Source organism: Bombus pyrosoma, linkage group LG4 (assembly GCF_014825855.1).
Source record: "Bombus pyrosoma isolate SC7728 linkage group LG4, ASM1482585v1, whole genome shotgun sequence".
Taxonomy (NCBI): domain Eukaryota; kingdom Metazoa; phylum Arthropoda; class Insecta; order Hymenoptera; family Apidae; genus Bombus; species Bombus pyrosoma.
Genome location: NC_057773.1, coordinates 4,365,524 through 4,389,376, shown reverse-complemented (window position 1 = coordinate 4,389,376; position 23,853 = coordinate 4,365,524). Strand labels below are relative to the sequence as shown.

General features: G+C 37.4%; 1 protein-coding gene and 2 long non-coding RNA genes across 7 annotated transcripts in view; 2 read left to right on the top strand and 1 right to left on the bottom strand.

Annotated features, from left to right (window-relative positions):
* Window positions 1-22,882, bottom strand: part of LOC122566779 (zinc finger protein 1) — a 33,994-nt gene extending 11,112 nt beyond the window's left edge. The window contains exons 1-3 of one of the 4 annotated variants that reach the window (XM_043724490.1): window positions 2,725-2,802; window positions 1,142-1,185; window positions 968-1,063 (exon numbers count right to left, since the gene is read on the bottom strand). In XM_043724490.1, coding sequence (XP_043580425.1) covers window positions 968-1,063; window positions 1,142-1,169 — 124 coding nt within the window. In that variant the 5' untranslated portion in view covers window positions 1,170-1,185; window positions 2,725-2,802. The other 3 variants (XM_043724491.1, XM_043724493.1, XM_043724492.1) reach the window with 3 other exon arrangements.
* On the top strand, window positions 2,769-3,164 carry LOC122566785. Its single transcript, XR_006316623.1, has 2 exons — window positions 2,769-2,900; window positions 3,020-3,164. It is a non-coding gene; the product is annotated as an uncharacterized LOC122566785 (long non-coding RNA).
* Window positions 14,969-19,114, top strand: LOC122566784. 2 transcript variants are annotated; one of them, XR_006316621.1, is made up of 3 exons: window positions 14,969-17,084; window positions 17,245-17,349; window positions 18,030-19,114. It is a non-coding gene; the product is annotated as an uncharacterized LOC122566784 (long non-coding RNA). The 2 variants fall into 2 exon arrangements; XR_006316622.1 differs by having other exon boundaries at window positions 15,430-17,084; window positions 18,921-19,114.
* Window positions 22,883-23,853: the final 971 nt, after the last annotated feature.

Genomic DNA, 23,853 nt, shown 5'->3' with positions numbered 1-23,853 from the left:
AACGAGTAATCGATACAAACACCGCGACGTTTCTTCCACTACGTGTACCGTGGTTAACCGCGTCTAAACGAATTTTCCTTGGCAGTCAACATGGACCGTGGAGTAAGAGGAATCGGAGGACGAAAGTATCGTTTCAGTTGAGAGAAAGCTACTGAAAGCTACAAGCGACGATTCGATATTTGGCAAATCGCCGGCCAAGATAAAATTTCGTCGTGAGTCAGCCTACATAGTCGAACACTTTCGCCAGCTTCTGCACGAGAATCGTTCGAACACGTTCACGAAAATTCCTTCTGACGAAGGTCATCGATGGTTCCAATTCTCCTGTTCGAATATTTTTTATCGCTCCAGGCTTCCAAAAAAATTGCAGGAAAATTCCAGGATACTTGTTGATGTTTTTTTGTTGCATTACAGTCGTTTGTTGAGTTGAATGTTTCAAACTTTTCCCGATACGAACGCTAAATTGGGGGAGAGGAATTCGAGACTGAAATTTCATTCGGAAATACATTTCGTGGAAAATCAATTTTTATTGAAAAGACGACGACTTCTATCTATGGACGGTTAATATATCGGAAGATGCGTGGATTTTTTGTTCGTTGCTCGTTAATGGTTAATTTATGAAGACGACTGAAGGCGAATTTAGATTATTTATTTTATAAAGAGTTACCTTGAAGACTGCACTTTATACGACTCAGATATACCATAAACATTTTTCTCACCACTATCTCTATATAAACAAGAATATCGCGAAATATTTTCAAAGGCCAACTATTGAAATAAATCTCAATTCTGCGAAATCCATGGCCAATATAACGTCATTCGCCAGGATTTAACAAAATATTTTCTCAAGCCATTATTTATCGTGTAATTTGTAATAAATTTCACTTTTATCGTTCCAAAAAATGTACTGATCCAATAAAATTGTTATACTAGGAGAACTTTGTTTTTAATTCAATTAATTGTACGTAACTTCTACCCTCAAGTTTTACTTTCACACAGAATTCTTTGCCACTGTTTCTATAAATCTTGTTGAAACATTTATCCGATAATCGCAGCTCATTTAAATCTACAATCAAATAATACATTTTGTACCGTACTTCGATAATCGTACACGTTAATAACACATAAACACGTTGATCTTTACCTTCCAAATGTTTTGCCAATATTTCCATAAATCTCTACAGACACCTGTTTTGTTGATGATCGTATATACATTAGATTGTCCCAAAAGTTTCTTTCGTTTTATAAGAAAATAATAAACGCACAGTATTTATTGCTTTATATTATTTTACTGAATCCATTCATTTTGTTCCAATAGAACAATAATATCAATAATACGATAACAATAAGAATAATGTAAAGAAAAACAATATGAAACAAATACTGCCATGCATCTATTGTTTCCTTATAAAACGAAAGAAACTTTTGGCACAACCTAATACATGTATATATGTACAATAATTAGACATACACACGTCAATCTTTGTTTAGCCTTCTAAACATCTCCAATGATATTTATTCGATTTCACAGCTCACAAATTTCGAGAATATTTCGCGATTTTTGAAATTTCCATCGCGCGTAGAATAATAAAATAAAAGAGAGGAAAATAAAGGAGGGCAGAACGTTCGGTGGAAAAACAAGAGGCGAGAAAACGGAAGTCACGTATGCGTGTAATCTCGTTCCACGAAGCGCGGACCAGTTCGTGCACCGCGAGACGCGAACTTTGCTCGCGTAGTAGGCCGATAAAACGTCGAAATGGGTCAGAGCCGTGACCTTTCCTGCCTTCCTCCTATACCGTTCGAGGATCTCGATTATGTTGGTGGAGGCTTGAAAAGCGGCGTACAGATCCCGTGATCATTGCCGCGGATGATAAAGAATGACCGCGATCACGTTGCGCGAAACATCGTTACGAAACTGGCGACTCGATCGTTATTTTCGTGACTTTTCATAAAACGAGTATCTAGAATGTTATCGAATTCTAATAAAACGTTATCAAAAAGGCAGGTTTATCCCCGAGGTTAACATACTTTTAATCATTTGTCGTCAATGACGGAGAATAGCTAATGTTGCTTTGCGTTTAACTTATCGACTCTTTACGTATGGTATGATTTGCAGCGTTTCTGCTTCGAGATTGTAATCGTTGAATAAACTATTATCGTACAGATATCTTGAATGTAGGTATTCTTAAAAAGAAAAAAGAAAAGAAAGGAATAAACCTGCCTTTTTCTAATCATTGAGAATATACAATTTTCTATTAGATAAAATGCAAGATACGATAAAACAATGTTGATTTTTACAGAATGCGGATTATCGAATTTTTGATTTTGTTTTCCGCAATAGAATTTCGATGGTGCAGTCGATCGAAACACAACAGGAGAAGGCACTAAATACAGTTTGTAGCGAGATGGTCGCGATTTTCCTTCAAACTGTCCTTCTAAGAATAACGAACGTCGCGTCTAACGAATAAATAAAAAGTTAATCGCGTAGCGAGAACGTTTAATAGTTCACAACGAGGCTATCGTAGTTCACGAAAAGTTCGTCAGAAGTTAACAAGTTTCAAAGTGAAAGAGGAGCGTCGATATTGCACACTTTTACAAATTCTCATTCTTCGTGTACTGCACGAAACAAGCGATAAACCAGTGTCGATTTCAAGAACAAAACGAGCAATAAATACAAAAGACGACTACGGGAACTGGTTTCTTAAATTCGTTTTGAACGTTACAGACCTCTTGAAATGATCAGAACAGATCGATCTAGGATAGGCGAACGTTATCTCAGGCGTGGATCATCCAAGTGATCGAGACTGCGTGCAGATGCGTATCTCTCAGCGACCGTCAGAGCGAGGGAAGAGGATGCGCCATCAAGTGACGTCAGCGGAATGCAGAAACTGGCCAAGCAAATTGTAAGTAATATCATGCAATCTCAGATTCATGCGCCTCGAAACATCGAGGCGATCAACTCGATCGTCGATCTCGTGATCTGCAAGATATTCATCTGATCGATGGAATTTTGATATGGCAGAATGGGATTAGGCTGTTGGTTCGTGCAGAAGGTAATATCAATCAACGTCATTTTCTAAGCAACAGCAGTATCTTTCTGTCTCTGTGTGTCAAGCGAACAGATATCGAATAGGACGAAACGAAGTAATTTAGTCTAGTTGGAATTATTAAATGTGTATAATTTTGCAACGTAATATTGCAGTTATTTGTGGGATTTTATATTTTCTAATGACGTTTCTCGATGAATGAAATTGATATTATACCCGTTTGAAGGAGGAAAACAAATTAATTAATAATTAAAAGAATTAATGTAACTGTTTTCTTTAGCATGCAAATCAGACTAATAAAAATAACATTTCAGTTTTTGTACTTAAACGAACTCTCCAGTCTACGTTTCTCACTTGGTACCTACCATTTATATATCGGTTTCCGTAAGAACTTAAAGCCGAATATTAAATAAAAGATAACTACAACGACAAAAATACTAATTAATTCTTAACTCATTAATTCTGAGCTGTGACATCGAATTTTGGTTTAAATTCATCTTCGTACACACGTATTTTCACCACTATCATAAACGTACTTTCTCAGATATTATTTAGAAATATTACTCATTAGGAAATCGTTGTTATACAATCATTACATATTTGTAATAACGAAAACACGAACTCACATTTTTCCTTAGCCAGCTTATCAACCAATTCTCAGAATCCTTAGTAACCAAATCAGGCTAATGAAGCTAACATACATATTAGTTTCCCTTCTTATACAAACTTTCTAATCTACGTTTTCCGCTTTTTATCTATAAATATATATCAGCTTCCCTAAACAAATAAGAGCAAATATCGAAACAAAAGGTACTTCGAACTAAAGCAAACGAAAATATAATCACCGATCTTTAACCGTAATATTGAACTTCGTGTTGAATTATCTTTATACGGACGTCAATATTTACGTCATTACCATGGACTCTAACATATCATTTAGAAATTCAACGCGTTAGAAAAAATCGCTCGTTATACAAGCATTACTTCGCGCGATAGTTCACAGAAATACGAATCTGACTTTATCCTTAACGGGATCGAGTCAAAATAAACTCGTAAACAAATAAATAAATAAATAAATAATAGATAAAAATACAAACGTACGTTTCTCCTTCTCTTTCAATTTATCAATTGATTCTCAGAATCGGAGAAACATTGGCGGAAATAAAATCCGGAACGTCTATTCGCCATTAAATTCGTGTAAATGGAGCAAAACGTTTCTTCATAGATGGACCCAAGGTATTTGTAGAACTGTAACGAACGCGTACCAAAGAAGAATCGTAAATAGAGGTTTCCTTGGTACGCAGGTAAACGGCTTTAACGACGTCGTTACACCGTTCGTGGCGAGTGTATCAAAGGCTTTTCCCTCTGATGCGGCTTTTATCGCAAGGCGCGCGCGAATCGACTGCGATTCGAACACAGCGAATCGGCGACCTGCGGCGTATTTTATTTTTATTCGCGCGTGCTTGTTCTTTCTCTTTCCCTCGTTAAAGAGTGGAATGCTGCACGCCGTTACTGAAAGGTAGAAAAATTCTCAGTTGAAAGCCACAAAACGATGGCTTGTTTTTCTTGTTTTCGATCGCAGATCGCGTCGCTCTTTGTGCTCTTCCTGCGGCGAAATTATTTTTGTTGCCGGCCGATTATGAACCAGGAATACAATGCGGCAGATCCATGTCGATATCAACGTGGATATCGAGAAACCATTGCACCGGTGAATCGAGGAATTGTTGTTTGCGAGGAGACGGTTCCGTTTTCTGGCGATCTGAGTAAACAGAAAGGAAGTGCAGGATATTTAAATCGGAGGGTCGATTTAATTTTTAAAATGAAATATTTGTTCTTCAAACATGTTGTAGGTTTATAGTTGATTAATATTGCTACATGGTATTTGTTTAATATATTGTAAATTCGCAGTTAATTAGTACTCATATGTAGTCGTTCTTTTTAAAACGTTTCATAAACTCATAGTTAATTAATATTGGCAACGAATTTCTCCGTTGGATATTAAAACTGTCTATTTCTCAGTTTTGATAAATTCGATTTAAAGCTACGTAGCCGTAATCTCGTTCTTTTATTGATAAAAGATTTCCTATTATTAATTCGCTCGCCACTTACATATCTTTTTATATTTTATGGTAATTTTATAATTTTTCACTCCAAGTATAGATTTCTTTGGGTAATTAGGATATGTACAAAATATATATAATAATAGCTGACTTCTTATTGCTTCAGTCCCCTTTCTTTTCGTATTTCTATGATATTTCGTTATCAGAAAAAGAAACTGGTTTTGTGATTCTCAGCTTGATCCGTTTACGACAATCAAAAAGTTGTTCTTGCGCTATTCTATTGCTTCATCTGTATTTATATTTAATTCTCTTATTGATCTCTCGTTTCTCTCTTTCTTTATTCTCGCGATTGTTCTTCGTTCGCTTATAGCAATAGTTAGAATTTAATTTCGAGATGTTGCGATCCATCAGACCGCAACAGACGTTTCCGGAGATTATCGTATGAAGTGGCAGCGTGTCGATTGCCTCCGGAAAGTGGGCTTTCGTCCGCGAGATCAATTGTCACGAGAATTTCTAGGAAATCCAAGAAATCTCGGTTATGTTCGCGATCAGTCGCAACCGCGTTCGTTGATTTCGGTGAAATCATCTTTGGTCAGAAGCAGCGATAAGATGTTGAGACACTTCTAATCGCCTCGGACATGATTCGAAATTTAAAACTCATGAAAATCTTGGTGGTTTTGGAAATCTTGAAAATCTTGATAGGTTTGAAAGTCTTAGTCGAGTTTCTCGATGCGGTTCGAAAGTATGACGAGTATTCAACGCTTTACGTTCATTTTGACTACTTTTATCTATGAAGTATCATCGATAGAAAATAGTAAAGAAAGCCTGAAAAATACCAGAGAAAAGACAACAAAACACGATCAAATTTCTCGCGATTGAAATACGATCCATTGCTCCGTGCCACTGCTGCATCATTTATCTTATCGCGGTAAAGGAATATTAAGAACTGTGTTGCAAAACACGGAGGCAATGTGCGCTACATTTTTCTTACGTCGTAAACGGTCGGTGCAAGAAACTACGCTTCCTGTCGATAGCGAAATTAATGACATCTACCAAATTTTACGCTCGCCGTAAGATTCTGTATCTTTCGTCTTCTCGATTACCTCAATCGATAGACAATAGTAGATACTAGAGAAAATACTATAGATAGGTAAATAAACATTAAAAACTATCAGAAGCGACCAACTCCGCTTTCTATCAATCGCTTGATTTCATTAAAACAAGGTTTACGACTAACGTTCGATTTTCAAGAAACAAACGGCTCGTTTCGATAAATTCACGTGCCCCAAAAGGAGACACAAACGGTAGTAGATTTTACGATAAATTTGAAAAACATTCAATTTTATTGTCTCGCGACCAAACGAATATATTTAATTGATCGATTTACAGAACGCGATAAATCTTCGATAAAGTTCTATTTTTACAAAAAGGATAATCTCGTGATATTCTCATCATCTTCGACTACATTTTTCATAAATTTCGACAAGATATACGCTATGGACAGAGTTTCCTCTGGCTTTCTATCACAAATTAAATGGAGGGCAATTTGTCACGTGGCGATGAACGCTTGCTCCTATGCTCTCTCCAAGCATTTCGAAGAAGTCACGCTTGGCGCGATAATTATTTAGCGGAAAGACACGTGTATCGGTTAACGATCGTACGAATTTCTCTCGTAATTCCTCGGTAAAACGACTGGTTCGATTCTTTTAGTTTCTCTAGACTGTAGACGACGTGCCAATGTCTACCGCTGCATCAAACCGCGTGTCTCATTGTTTCTATTTTTAAAGATCGCAGTTACGTGGTCCGCGTTCGAGCTAACTATTTATCAGAGGAAACGAGACCGATCGTTCTCTTGGTCTTCGAGGAATTTCACCTTTAGTATCGCGGTATTATGATTCGCTGATAATTAGCGTAGATATCGTGGAATACAGCGTTATTTTACTGAAAAAAGATTTTAACGTTTCTGTATGAGAAACGTGAGATTCGAATTAATTCGGAGCATAAAGATAATTTGGGTATTTAAAGATGATGTGATTAGTAGAAAATTTCCAGAAATTTCGTCTTTACTATCCTGTTACGTACGTACCGCTATTCGTTGATAAATGTATATTCTTTTAGACTCCTTTTTACAAAAAGTGACTTCTTTACAGTGAATTTTGTATTATTTAATTTTAATTTTAATTCGTACGATATCGGTTCCAAATTTTTAGAAGCAAAGGAGCTCAAGCGTTTTATATTCTTTTTACAAGTAACAACAAGAGACTTTCTAGTCTCAAACACGTGATATTTGTCATCATAATCTAGCGATAAAGATACGTTTTCGCGCGTGAAGATAGGAAGGTCAGATTTCTGTATAGAAATGCTTCTGTTGAATTAGTGTCTTCGTAAAAATCATTCGATTAGGACCGAGAATGTGAACTTGGAAGACAGGATTAACATCCAATCTTAGCATATATTAGGTTGTCGGTAAAATTTCTTTCGTTTTATGAGGAAACAATAGACGCACAATATTTTTTGTTTTATATTATTTTCATAATATAAGACAAACTGTTAAGATAAACACCGCGACATTTCACAGACTTGGTGTCACGTTTGTGTAAAGGTGCACTACTGTAAATAACATGAAAGACACCTTCCGGACAACCTAATATATACGTACATCCATGAAGATCAATTAGGTTCGGATCAGAAAAGCAGACAATTCTAAAAAAAAAACGACTTAACTTAATCGAATCAGAAGAAATTCCACATCCATGATACAAACATTAAATGATTCAATAAATGCTTCACAAAGCAAATGAAACTCGGCTAACAACGCAAAAAAAGAAGATAATCGAATAAAAATAGATACAAAAAAACCGCTAACGCGGGATATTTAATCAAAGCGAAAGACGTTCCAAATAATGAAGACGAAAGGGTTACAGAAACAGAAGCCATGATGTATTCGACGTACAGCCACAAAACGGAGGAGGAACGAAGAGAGAAAAAAGGGCCCCGATGAACTTTAGGTTTGGGCAACACCTTGGTCGAGGGAGAAGGATGAGAACGCGCTTACGTCACTCGAGCAACGTGGATCACACACAGGCCATAAAGGCGCGTTCGCACGGCGCCGAAGATGCGGCGCGGCGCGTCTATCCCACTGACGCCGCCACCGCGTGCGAAGTAAACGATTTGTCGGAGAGGTCATTGAGCCTGATAGGGCGCGGCCGCCATCTTCCACAACGTTCAAACCACTTCCCGACGACTTTCGTGGCGACGCTCGCACCGCGTGCCCGACCAGAAACGATCCCTGTACGAGCTGCTCTTCGACGAAGATTGCTCTATTAACGCATCGTTGGTCAGCGTGTTCCAACGATACGACTGTGCACGTGATGCCGATGATTCTCTTCATTTTGGGTTCAATCCCACATGGACATCGCGCCATCTTGTCGGCGTTCACTTTGATTCTTTTATTCGAAACACTCGCAGGCCAAAGCGGTTGACTCCACTTGATTGAAATTTCTTGAATTTGAAAAGCGCCGGAGCACTTTGATCGATGCATATCTTACGTAATCTCATCAATTTTCTCTTCAGCTTTTTGTTTTCTGCAGATAACAATATGAAATTGTGTAGGATAAACATCGGAGTGCCAGAGTGCTTTGGGGTTGATGTTTTAAAAAATTTAGAAAAGTGGCAGGTACGCGACACCTTTGAGAATTCCCGATTTACGACGAAGTGCGTTGGCTTGCGACAATGTACTTTGAATATTTATCGTACAATAGAAACGTAGGATGTTCGTATTGTATTGTTATATAAATTTATATTCATTTATACGTTTTATTAGTATACATAGCGAGACACGATTTGTCGTGATTGTATCGATGAAATTTGAAAGCAATTTGAAAATCTATGTATAAGTATAAGTTCCCTGCAAATACATTTTGCACAAAATTAGACCTAAATGTAGAATTAGTGCCGAAGATGGTCTCTGAAAGTAGAACGAGTCATTCGTCCTAGTTAATGAACAATTTGATTCTTGACATATTTTGCTGACTTCTATGAAGTGCATTATCGCAATAAATATCTTGTATCTCCTATATACATTTTCACATCCGTTTCCGGTTCTATCGGTATAATCGTGACGGTCGTCTCATCGATGTTTCAAAAGGTCAATGCCAATGTCTCGAAATGTTTCGTATAACTGGCAATAATATATTGGCAAAATCGAATCTGTTACACCTTTTATCTCGCAGCTTGATTTTCTTGCTAAATTTGCATAAAGATATCGTCAATCTGATCGTCGATCAAAAAACTACGTTGCTTCTACAAACGTGAAAGATCGATCGTGAAGCGAAAAAACGTTGGAATCAACGAAGCATAAAATACACCGTTTTGCTACGGTATATCAAATAGCAATTTGCAAACGATGCTGGAAAAGAGACGATCTGAAAGACGTGCATCATCGATCTAAGTATTTATTTCCACGAGCGAGAAGGATGAATCGTGCTCCGAAAAAAACGAGGAAGCAGCGAGGCATTTTACAATGGCGTATTAAGTAGCAATTTCCAAATGACGCAAATGGGAACAACTTCGATGGCGGTAAATCTTCGGCAACGTTCGTGATTGAACACAAATGGCACCGTTATTCCACGGTATTATGTGTACGCACCAGCCAATCAATGGTACGCGCGCACCAATTGGCCGCGGGCTAAATGTCGTCCAATCGGTCGTATCAACTTCGTCGATTAATTCGAGAGAAACGCTTGAAAATCGCGTAATGGTCAACGAAGAAAAGTACATGTACCAAACGCACAGGATAATTCGCCGCATCGAGATTTATACTAAAAGTATTTCGCGTTTTTGCGAACAGGACGTGGCTCTATTCCTAAAAATTTCGAATATTTCCTATCATCGAGACATTCTCTCTTCGATATCGACGATTTTGTTCTTATCTTTCAACCATTTTTTTACGATAAATTTTGTTGTTCTTTGGATCTGCAATTGGTTAGCCACGACGAGAGACGTGGATGGTGTTGGAATGAAAGTTCTCTTACAAAAATCTCTGATATTCTTGCCACTTTCAGCGGTGTTTATCATTGACGCGGCGTTAAACGTGCAACTTATCCGCTACCATACACCATTTACGATTTCGTACTTCTTAAGTTATATACATCGTAGTCAGGCTGCCGAAAATACTATGTTACTTTAAGAATTGAACGTTAACGCTACAGACACCGTAAAGAGCGATAAAATATGTTTTGAAATTTGGAGTGAGGGCAAACAGTACAATAATCACGGAAAACAAAGTCACAGAATGTTTGAGAAAAATGAAAAATATAGTCAATTAGACGTGTACACAGAGTAAAATTATCGATCTCCTTTTTTAAACCAGCTCTCGATTTTCCAACGATATGTACCTAAAAATAATCGACCGATAGGATAATAGCATTGGAGGAGGAGCGACTTGTTTGGAAAGTGGGTAACAAATAGCCACGATTTAACGGGAACACTGGCCAAATCGACGAATGGCGTGGCAAATGGTTCAGGTGGAGTCGATAAAAATTCGCTACGGCCCCATTATTGGCCAACGATTACTCATCCAAGATATCGAATACCATCTGTAGAAGTCAATTCTCGATGAACCAATGCTCGTGGATCGTCCACGTGATCTTTGCGTCGTCGTTCACGCGGCCTCGATATATCGATCGTTCAATAAGATTATCGTCCAGAATAACGCAACTACAGCGAAACCTCGAATCTCAAGGGAACAGTTTAAATCTTCGAGTTACGGTGATTTTCACTCATCGAAACTTTCAAGTAAAACAGACTTAACGAACGAAAATTCAACCTACACGTGCAAAGCATACAGATTTTCGCTTTCGGATGGTATCTACGGGAGGAACAAGCGCTAGACAAAAGACGATATGTATATACATGGTTTCCGTGGAAGAAAGAGAGGTAGACAGAGGATGGTACATGGTAACTTCAACTTACGAAGGTCGAGCTTCTCTAAATTCGAGTTACAGAGGTATAATGACGCGTGCGAACGCGCAGAGAATAATTCCAGTTGGATGAAGTTTATATTCCCACAGAGATTTTTACAGCGAACGAACAAAATTCTAGTCTTATAGAGGTTTTCGAATTTCCAGTTCTACCGTAATAATAAGAGAAGGGAGAAACTATTCGAAATCGTGCAATTCGGATTATGGATGATTCAGTGGACGAATCTCTTTATCAAGAAACAATGGGCTATTGGCTGCAATTACGAGACGATGCGATGCCACGATTATCCACATGGAAATATTTTCACCGAACGAGATTTAAACCGCGATAATAACGTTTGATGCTGCGTTATTCCGTTACGCAGATTGATGTGCGTGCCTCGTTGCTTTTTCAGCCACTCATTTTGGCTAGTGTTCTTCGCTCTCGTAAATCACGTTTACGGAGATCCTTCGGACTTTTGATAGTTAACGTTTAAGCATCATTTTCACGAAAGGGCGAGTCAAGTTGTTGTTCTTATCCTTCTGTCGATGCAGATACTCTACTTGCTGTTGTTTGATTACAAATTTTTACGCGTGTACCTTTCGTATTTATAAATCATATAGAGGAAATGTTTAGATAATAAAGATTTAAGCATCATTTTCACGAATAGACGAGCTAAGTTGATATTATCAGAGATTATTGTTTTTATTTGCGTATTAGCTTTGACATGTGTTTTCAATTTCTATGAATCACGTGGAAAAAGAAAGTGAATCAGATTGCTCTTATCGCTCCTTATAAGACAGACACTCGAGTTCCTGTTAATCATAAAACAAATTTGCAGATTTAAAGAACGAAATGATTTCCCTATTTGCAGAATTATCATTCTCTATCGTGTTCGCTAAATTCTTTAAAACGTTGGAGCAAGTTGAAAGGGACGAGATACTGGAATGTGGGTGAAACGATAGTGTTACTTCCCTATCGAAAAGAGAAAACAATAATTACGTCACATTGTATTATCGTTTTACGTTATAATAGCGTGAATAAATTTGACGCCACCCGGTTGCTAGTGATCAGCTTCTTCCACGAAATCAAACGTGTACCGTAACATCCCGTTCCATTCGAGATTACGGACAAATTTGCACTCTACATTAAGTATTAGCGCAATCCATCTTAATTAATCTATATTTATTAATCTATATCCTAATTAATCTTTATTTTAAGTAATCTATATTGTCTTTTAAGTTTCGATTTAACATTTAACGAAGCATAAAAATAAAAATTCTTTTCTTTTGTTTCGGGATAATTTCTTTGTTCCAGTAAATTTCGACGAATAAGGTTTTTAAAGTTCTTCTTAATTCCCTCTTTTATTAACATGTTGCAACTTGGAGAGTACTGTAATAATTCAAAGGAAAGTAAGAAAACTAAATGAAGGTTAATCTAAAGCGCACGATACATAGGACGCGTCAAGGTATAAACTACAATGAAACAACCGAGTAAATACAGCTACAGGGCCGGACCTTGTGCCATCGAATAGAGTTAATTACTCTTTTGTCGTGTGCCGTGTTTGAGAACTTCGCAAATACAGGCAACCATGCGTGCGTCTAAACGTGCTACGCTTAAAGATATGTGTATATAGTTCTACTTTGGCGCAATTAATTCAAAATTAGAACCTTACGAGCTTAACCAAACCAGATGACTGGTTTGGCATGAGATGACTGCCTGGCGATATTGGAGAACCTCCTATATTTTATTACCGTACGATCTATTCCAGATTTTAGTTCCAGAAACAATTCATTTTTATTCATCTTTTTTTCGTTTTCTAACGTAGATATAGCATAGTCTTTGCGATTGTTAATCTGCTTGTAACAATTTATATATTGAATTTTTATATACTTAATAAATTATATTATAATAAACTGTTGTGTAATTAAATATCTTTTTTTTTTAATTCTGACTGCTCATTAAATTTAGATATCCTATAAATGCTTTGTTCCTGTTATATTAATCTTCAACGCTTTTAGTGTTGCAATATCCCCTTATTTACTAGCTCGATGAAATATGCCATTAAACAATACAGCAAGTCCTCAATCTCACCAATACATGTACTAAGTCATAATGCGATCAATTTCTTCTCTTCCGCAAAACAATTTAATCACGTGGAGATAGAAATTATTAGTATGATGAAAACAGAAAACAAGAGAAATTGTATACCATGTGAACAGAATATTAGAATATAGATACTATTGTATTAAATGTATATTGTTATTGTCACATTTTATATTTGTTTCTTTTCTTTCAATTATCAACGAGTTTACAGCAACTTTTTCAGAACAAGTATATCTACTCTTGTTTCAGAGATCTGGAAAAAAGTCGTTGATTAAAAAAAAGATTAAAGAGTATTAGCCAATGAACAAATTCTGTGGAATTCATAAACCACTACAGAGTCGTTCCCTGAGGCATTATTAGCATTTCAAAGGGGAAAATCTTATTTAATTTTCATTTATTTATTTATCTACTTCTGCTCTCTTTCTTTCTTTCCCTTTTTCTTTCATTTTCTTTCTTCTTGCGATCTTCTGTCTGAGTAAACATAGAGTAATCACTAATATTATTCACCTATAAATCCTCTTCTAATCTTGTTTGCTGTATCGAAAGGATTCTCACGAATTAATTAAATGATTAAGAAATTAAATTCCGCGAAACGGGTCCGTGTTGACCCGTATTTGAGAAAGTAAAAGGGAGATCTGTACAACAAGCTCGGTCTAAAATTTTCTATTGTACGCGGCGGAAACCGGACATTTTCGCAATCACGTCGGCGGTTCGCGTGTGCAAGTCGATTATTCGTCCGCGTTTCGCTGAAAAACGGAGAAACAGACGGAGTACCGCGATAACCGGCCGCAGCGGGAGATAAACGGAAGCAGAGAGAAAGAAGAGGCCGAGAGGAACAAGCGGGCGGATGACTTAGTGAACTGCATACGACGCGTGCTGTCTCCGATACAGTAACGTCATTCATCGTGGAATATGGGGAACGAACGAGTGGCTTATCTGTCCACAAGAACAATGTACACTTCGTACGCGTTTACAAAAGAACAAAAGAATTTTCTGCTCGAAAAAAACAGACCGCAGAAATTCGGCGTGACATAGATTTGGCATTCGTTTCGAGGATTTGATTTACACCTATGCAGATGACGATTTAGAGGCAACTAAATGTCGCGTACCAAAAGCGTGACATTGTTTTCTCAGGAAACTATAAATATCAAAGTATCATCTTTTTTTAGAAGATTCAAAGCTGACATTTTTACATGTGGTTAGTAATAGTTCGGAAATAAATATATTTGTAAATAATGACACTTTAAAGTCAGTGTTCGGTTACAAAGAATCGTAAAGAATGCTTTTTAAAAAATAAAACGTATTAATAACATATCTACAACCTATTTCATTATATTTTACATTCATTTTATATATTCATTGTATTCCACACATAAATCACTGGATTTAATTTAATATTATCGATAGTAATAGGAATTACACATTCTATCGATCTTAAAAAGAATTAATAATAAATAACATTAAATTATAATTAATTAACGTTTCATAGTTCCATGTCCTATTATCTTATCATTCGACGAAACGCGTTCTTATAATATACGTTACATAAAGTAGTTCATTCAATATTTGCCCTAACAATAAAATTTATCAATACTAATAACCAACAGTACCACAAATTTCACATCGTGCCACTCTGAAGAAAAATAAACATTAAATTATAGTTACTTAATGTTTCATATTATTACACGTATATTACCTATCCAATAAAACATGTCCTCCATTATATGCTAACCTATAAAATCGCACATTAACCTAGTCAATATTCCAAAGGCAACAATAGCAATACAAATTATACACTTCAACAAGCTGAAGAAAAACAAAGAGAGCCCCTTTTGTCGATTAACAAACAAAATTGACGACAAGAATACGGAAAATAGTCTAGGACCAGTTGTTCATTCGCGTGGGGTAAATATTTACTCGGAAGCAAATCGGTGAAGAGCACGAGCGCGTTGCGGCCTCGATCCATCGAGGGCGGTGGAATCGATTGAATGGCCGTCGCTGAAACGACGAATCCTTCCCACCGACACGGTCCACTCTTCGTCACAAATAGAGTTTCTCAGGGAATCGGTTTCAAATCGGTAAATATTTTTCTACGTTCATTAAGGATTAAATCATACGATGATTATCATGTGTCAATTATTAACCTTGACCCTTTGACAGTGTCATAATAAAATAACGAAGAATTCAGAATGAAGGATTTAAAAATAAGACTGCATTCCTGAGGCCAGATAGAAAAAAATATGTACTTTCAACTTTTTAGTAAATAAATATTAATAATTGTATTAAGTATAATGATATTTAATCCTTCATAGATAATTGATTGTATAATGTGTAACAGAGCATTTCACAATAAGTATCGTAAAACTTTTTAGATTCTTTGAGATTTTCTTCTCATGAGCTACACTACCGAAGGATTAACGCGAAGAAATGATACATACACATATACAAGCATGATCTTTTGGGCTTCTAAATATCAAGTTACGTTTCTGATGTACGGAACCGGTCTGACTATCGATATCATTTGTAAACTCATGTAAATTAGTCCATCACAGAAGAGAATTCTTTTGTATCTTTCGAGTGACTGGCAAGATGCCACAGGATCTAAGAGCGAAATTTTTTTACGGAGTTAGTACTCAAGTTGAGACTATTTCGTTTAGATTGTGGCGAATGAAGTCTCGTTTCGATTGTGGATGACTAAACATTCGGATTCTACATCTAAGGAATAAATTTTGTTTGAAATAGAAATAAAAAACTTGTTTCAACTAATTTAATATTTTTATTTCAAAAGTATTTTAAACATTTCCCTAGGTGTATGATATATATAACTTTCTATATATTAAGTACTATATTTGTAGTACTATCTTGTAGGTTATTGATTAAACAATGTATTTGTTTTCAGTAAAACCAGTTTGATATTTTAGAACATTGTGTCTTCTTTGTAAGACCATCCGAAATTCCAGGTATGTACCTACTATTAATAGGAAAAGAAAAAAATTTGGTTATGCCAATTGATCGAATACTTGTTTGCCTTGTCGAGTACAAGAGCATTCTACTATAAGTTCAAGAACAGCATTTCAAAGACTCTTTTGTTTCACATGTTATTTCATTCTGCGTCAATGGCCACATACAATGTTTAAATATCTTATTTGAACTTCCTTGTTATAGGAATATGTATTTTGGTCTACATTTGTGCATACATTATCCTGCTGTTTAAAGAAAACATGTATTTCGTACTGCAAATATAATTATTTAAACATTCAACTTCAACAACTGATAGTCAAATGAAATTTTCATTCAACTAAATCTGTGACCCTTCTTATTACAGAAATAGCAGTTCAGACGCCTTTCAAATATTCTTTACAAATAGTCTGTACCTAGTGTGTGATATAACAGCTAATTTTTCAAGCCCAATTTTATCACAAATGAAATCTCCAACGCAATTTCGTCATTCCTATCTTCCATATTATTTTGAGCCATAAAATCTCGCTGACTTCAATTGTACCACGAATTTAACATCTAACGGTGAATGTGCTGCTCCTTTTTGTGTTAATTATTTTGGCCACAGTGGCCGTGTTACTGCGTGTCGGAATTTCGTAATGCTACCTATGAAGTTACACCCGTAGCCAAGAACAAAGACGCAGTCCTACGTGAAAACGCGAGAACGATACTCGAAACGAAACAGCCGTCGCACACCGACTGCCACATCTGAATTCATTTCGCACATCCGCGCCAGGAAAGTAGTACGTGTCGGGTCTAAAGTTCAGCCGAACGCACAAGCTCCTACCGGCCGTGAATCACGAAAAACCGTCGGGGCTCATCGTTAGGTGACGCGACGCCCGTATGCTCGTGTGCGATAAAAATTGTCCAACGAATCAAGCAAGGCGAACGAAGTTGCGAAACCTATAGATCACGAGTAAGTAAAAAATACTTTTTCGCTGGACGAAAACGCCCGCCGATATACGTTAACACGTTGTCTGCCACGGTGGTTTTCGATGATTATTTATATGTTTTAAAAATTTGCTAAATTTGTTAGAAATTTGCCGTTTTTTTACTAAATTTTTACATTTTGTTAGAATGATGAAAACAAGACAAATTTCAGGGACTAAGAAGTTGACTTTAAATCGATAAAAAGAAATAATGCGAATGATTTAGATAACATTATCAGAGAAAAAAAATGCGTAAGTACAATATAATACTTTGCAAAAATTACATATTATCGTTTAGCATATTTCAATCTATTACGGCTCCCGGTACAAAATACACAAAATTCGCGTGCCAGTCAATATGTTAAGGTTAAGATGCACGCGTGTCCGAGATTTGGCGTCCAACGCTTTTCTCTGATGACGCGTTCCTCGGATTATTTACAACAATCTCTCGGAAGTTATCCATTAAACAATAGGCTCGACGCGGAATTTTTATTGAGAAATAAATTGTGTGATTTATCGGTGTTGACCTTTTAAGGAGTATTACTTTTCTCGCCAGCTAATGTCACGTGTGTGGGTAATGTGAAAATATATTCTAGTTGGTAGAGCGTTATTCTTTTTAATTATTGTGAGTTAATTTGAAGCATAGAAAATAGAATTCGATAATGTAAATTGATAAACAGAAATTACGAATGAAATATTGCGTTAACGCAACATTGGACCTTAATGATTTAATATGAAAATATATCCTGGTTTCTTAAATATTATACTTTTCAACTACTATAAATTAGTTTAACCCCATAATTATCCTCGAGCTATATTCCATGATTAATTAGTTAATTTATTAAATGAAAATTCTACTCCAATGAACATTTTTTTAATGTGGTTAGTTTTTAAACACTTGGTTCCAATATTCATTATATGCACATATTTAGATCGCACTACTTTTTATGTATTACACACTTTTCATGGATGAAGAATACCAAATTTTGGGTAGAAAATATCTGAAGAGAAACGAGTTCAAGCTCGAAGAAAAAATAAACAGGACAGCAAGATTAATAAAATAAGTCAAATGTAGATGAGTGAAAATTATAGCACTCGCTATCCTTATTGGTAAGGTTGTACAAAAAGGGATAAATTATTTTTACTACAAAGAACACATTATTATGTTCTATTTAATAATCTTTATACTAGAATTTTTTCTTTTTTACAAAAATTTATATCACTATATTTTGTCTTTTTCTATTAAGACGCACATGTGTCGCAATGTTATCAAGTGACAAATTTCGTAAGGTCTAAATATAGAATATAATTACGTTATATGATAAAGATTTAAATTTACCACGTTAAAGAATACATCGAATTTTTTCAATTTATGTAAAAATTCCTATTACGATTTACTGATATACGCCATCGTATCCATCGGTCCACAAAAAATAGGTGATATTTTCATGAATATAGCGCGCATGCGTGGAATGCACGTGTATGTTATACACAATGCGTATTCGTCTATGTCCGCACGCGCGCGGATACAGTCGTATTTATGAAGCACACGCAGAAATCACATGTGTGTAAATATTTTTCGAACTTTATGAATTCTTAAACGAAAAACTCTATCATTGAGAAAAAATCAATAAAACACAATCTCTGAAACACAAACGTCAACAACATCGTGAAGTACACGTAACGTTACGTTTCTAAATGTAATCATACGTTCAAAGTACATTTAACTATCACTCACCATAGAAATATAGAAAACGATATTATGAGTATAAAACTATCTTTTGTATGCATAAAATTCTCACATATGTTAACATCTTTTGCAGATGTATGTATTTTACAGAGTAATAACAAGGTACATATTCAAATCATAACAGGTTAAGTGCCATGCTTACAAATGACCGCCATTGCCAAAATGAATTGAAGTATTCGAGTGAAAGAAACAGTCATATTCGTAACATTTGTAATACTTTTAATGTTATAATACCAATGTAAACTACTAAATGCACCATAAAACATTTAAACAATCTTATTCTTTTATACAATTACATCCAATGCTATGTACAGTAACAATATACACAAAACGTAACAAAGTGCAATATAACAATGTAATATAAAATTTTAGTCAACATGTTAGTACCTAACAATGTTCAGAATTTATTTAAATATTAATGATACCGCAATGACATATACGCAATTGTTATGAATGCGAGCTGCGAAGAACGACAGACGTTTCACACGCACACGTATGTAGATTACAAAAAATATGAGCTTACCTTTGAACGTATTGCGGACGAGAGTCATGCTCATATTCGCGTGAGCGCGAGCCAGTGCTCCCCGAGGTACGTCTTGCGTTTCTTCGACAATTCCGCCAGGTTGAATGCTTCGGTAGCAGCAGCGCGTCTTGCGATCCCGCTCAAGAGTTCGTCCAGCGTGATCTGTGACGTTTCAAGGTACAGCGGCGACACATGGTTGTACCCTTCCTCCCCGTTTCTCCGTTGAATCGTTCGATAAATAACGTACTGCCAGTACAAAGCAACGATAATCGGCTGTTCTAGTGTCGAGGAGCATAGAGATACGAAACAGAGGCTTCAACGTCCGTCCGTACAAGAGTTTAATCGGACGACGGAGAAAACTGGACAGCGTGCGTTCGTTACGACTATTCCAAGTGTTATTGTTATTTCACATCCACCAACGTTCTAGTGCACGGCTGTTCAGTATCATTTCTTATTCTATCTTTCGTTTGCTTTTAGGTTACGTACGATGGTAACAAGACTGCTTCGTACGTATATGAAGGATCGAGCGAGTATCACCTTTGCGTCTTGATCATAGATGATTGATTTTCGAGTCTGGATATCCACGAGGTGGTGAACAGCTCAGACAGTAGGACCAGAACCAACGACCAGCACTTACCGCGGCCGCGATCATTAAAAAGCAGCCGTGTCACTCGCGCGCACAACGAGTTCAACGAAACACGGGAATGTTGATCACGTTTCTTCTCTTCGATGTGAAATAGACGAATGAAGTCAAGTGTTTGGATACGCGAGGGAGACAGAGAAGGAGCAATAGAATGATAACAGGGACTGAGAGGTGAGAGGTGGTGAAAAGAGAACGGCTCGAGAGACGAGAGAAAGAGAGAGGTTATGTGGAGACGACGACAGGAGAAATTCCAGCGGGCGGCAGCGCTGAGGTCCACGGATAGTTCGTCCGTTCCTTCGTTCCCCTCGTCCGATAAGTGATGATTCCACGACGATGATTCGAGAGGACCGATTGGGTGGGACGCGTTTTAGCCTCGTTGGATCTTCGACGTCCGTTTCATCGTGTATATGCCACAGACCAATGATTACGAGTGTATCTTAAGAACTTGGAGGATTTCTTCGGACGAGGAACAACGAACGGGGTAATTAAATTTCGTTTATTATTTTATGTCCCAAGGTATAGCCTGCTTTATCGCATGTATATTCATTCGATCTCATGCTTTGCGTCTTAAAGACGGTGTTTGATTTGCATCCACGCAAAGAATCTTCTTTCGATGATATCGTTTCGTGTCTGGACCGCTTCTTCTTGCTCGCTGTTTGAAGGATCGCTCGATGTCTCGAACGAATCCGTGAGTATATTGAGGAACGAATTTAAGATATGGGTGTGATGCACTGTTACGACTTCCTAATTAATCACACTATATATCACTCTCTCTTTGACGAACTAGGATAAATGAAAAGAACGTCGAAAAACGGATAGGAAGACAGCGCGCACCGGTTATATCCCTGGAAACGATTCGTGCGGAAAGCGATACGCTGTTCTTCTTCTGCCACCTCCTCCTCCACCGCCTTCTCCTTTTCTACCGATTCTTTTCATTCGCGTACGCATACGTTTTCCCACGCACCGAGGCAAAAAACCACACACTTACGGAGACTGACTGGAGGGAAAGAATAGCGGGAAAAAGATGGAGAGAAGAAAGGAACGAGGGAAGAGCGCGACGGTGATCGGGAGTTGATGCTAGGGCATCGCAGAGAGCGGGCAAGGCAGAAATGTCGGTGTTACTACCAGCTTGGAGTAGCAAGCACCGGTAAAACACGGTCCTAACTAACACACATGGAGACAGATTGGGGACTGCTGCTTCGGAGTTTACTATAGGATGGGACGGATGGTGATGGCGGCCGTAGCAGAGCAGCCACCGCCCCCATGCTTCTTCTCTCTCTCTTCGTCTCCCTTGTCTTGTTCGACCGCCACCCCCACCACCGTTTCTCACTGCTATTTCCCTCCACTCTCTACTTCTCCCCGTAACCGTTCCAACCGTTCTCCTATTCTCCCCTCTATGCGTTATGATGGACACGCTGGAACTCCCCTCTTCAACATCCAACTTACCCCCTTTCTCTCCTACTTCTCTTGCACGCTTCTCTCTACATTTCCTCCTCTTCCTCTTACTCTTCACATACAGGTCTCTGCTATAGCTTTCCCTGGGCTACGAGATGTTATCCTCGAGCGATTCGTGCGTACTATACATATATTCGTCTACCCGTGTCGTCGCCACATCCCCTACCTGCGTCGCATCTCGACGTGTGCGTTGGCCGCAATCAAGGTCAGGAGCGTAACCGGCCAGCTATGGCACCCCGCTCTATCGATTCTATATACCACGGTTTCATCACGATGACGACGTCGATGACGATACAAAGGGGGTAGCCAGAGGAAACTTATACATATGTAGTCGAACAGTGTTGTTTTCACTAATATAGCGGTTTATGGATCGCGGTGGTGTTTCGTTATCGTGGCGCATTCGTTCACCGGAAACCTGGTATCTTTTGGCTCATTGGTTCACAGATGTGATTACCTCGTTATTTATCTGCTGAAAGGAAGGATGCGTGTTGCGCCGATATTGTATTTACTTTTATATAGCTTCCTCTTCACGTGTTCTATGCGCATCCTCCAAGATACTTCGCTGAAATACCAGTCGAATGGGGGTGTGTAAATCTACGAGAATGTTGCTATCAAGTATATTCACGTCCAATAAATTCCCGTAGCAATTTCGTAAAGGAAAACAGCTTTCGTGTAAGACGAAGGTGATAAAACGAAAAGACGTTAGAAAGATGAATTAGTTTCTTCTTGAATTTTTTGAGGTCGTTTGTCAAGTCAATTTGTCAATTGAAAAATTCAATATCGTTTCGTGATGTTTATACATATCACGAGATATTTTGCAATCACGACTCGAATACCTCGGACTCTCCCGGAGGGGAAACGAGATAACATTCGGTAGCGCGTGCGGTTATCTTCGTCGATTCCCTTGACTTTTCACCGCCGTGAGGTATGTAAATACGTTTTAAAGTAGACAAGAAGCTCTTATTCGCGATGCAATCTACGTAACAACGTCGCATCGGTATCAACGAAATTTTCCATTCTCTCCTCTTCCTAGCAAGAATAGTTCAACAATAAACAATTCTATCATCACGAAAATATATACAATGGCTAAGAAAAGTATTTGTATATATATACCCTTATTTCATGACGTATCTTTTTATCAGGTACGTATTAAATTTTCATACTCATGTGAGAATATTCATTACTAGATAGATGATGCAAAATTTAATATACTTGGATCTAATTAATTATTACGCAGATGCAATGATGTAGATCGCAAATTTTTTATAGTCACTGTACATCTAATTTAAGACATATCGTTTAATAAACGAATCGCGAATAATATCACCTTCAGTTCATATACTAACAACGTTAAAAACATATTAAGTTGATTATTAGCCAATAATAATCGATTTGAAATGGCGATCGGTAAGACTTATATCTAGCAGTTTCTAACTTCGTTTCCAGACCGCGGTTTCCTTCGAATAAACGTCAGATAAACGTGCGCGCACCGCAAGAAAGAGAGAACGCAGGAAAGCGAAGTTAACCCACAGGCTTGGTCGAGCTACAAGGTAGCTTATCGTCGGCAACTACGATATTGATGGCTAATGTGTACGTACAGTCGCGACGAAAGCAGAGACGGCAAGCAGTGGCGGCAGTGTCCGATACTATTATTAGTGTGCAGCTGCCTGCGAATTACTGAATGAAAGGGAAGGACCGCTTCGAAACAATATCCGAAAGAGACGGGAGGCACGCTGCATCGTTTAAAGCGACAGCCATCCGACGATTATTTAGAGTCAGATTTACGCGTGTACATCTATGTATGCGTGCGCCATCGAACGAAAGCGTCGCGCGTAGTCGTCATGAATCGATTGATTTGTAAATTAATACATATTCCTTCGTACTTGGATTCAATCAAACCTTGAATATTACATGAATCGATCAACATGAAAATTTAATACTGAACTTATTGTCCAATGAAGCAAGGTAAGAACGACCGTAATATATTATTTTGAAAGTCATCTATCACACGTTCGAGTATACGTATCAGGTTACGAGAGAAGTATGGACAATTATTTAGCGTCACGTTGATTGCTTGCTTTGAATATCAGCGAAAGACTGGACTGAATTTTCTCTGATGAGTATAAACGTTGATTCACATACGAGCAGGGAATTGTTCATGAAATTAATTTGTGAGATAGTCATACGTTTATTTCAGTCCTGAGCCACATAGGAGAACAAACATATTGTACATATGTACTTACGTATCATTACGTACTTCGCGTTTAAGACGATTGGAACTGCATCAGGAAAATCTTCTGAATAAACAGTTCCTTTTTTGACTCTTATATATACATTTTCTTACACATTTTTTTATTAAGAAAATTTATTGCAATATTTGAAATT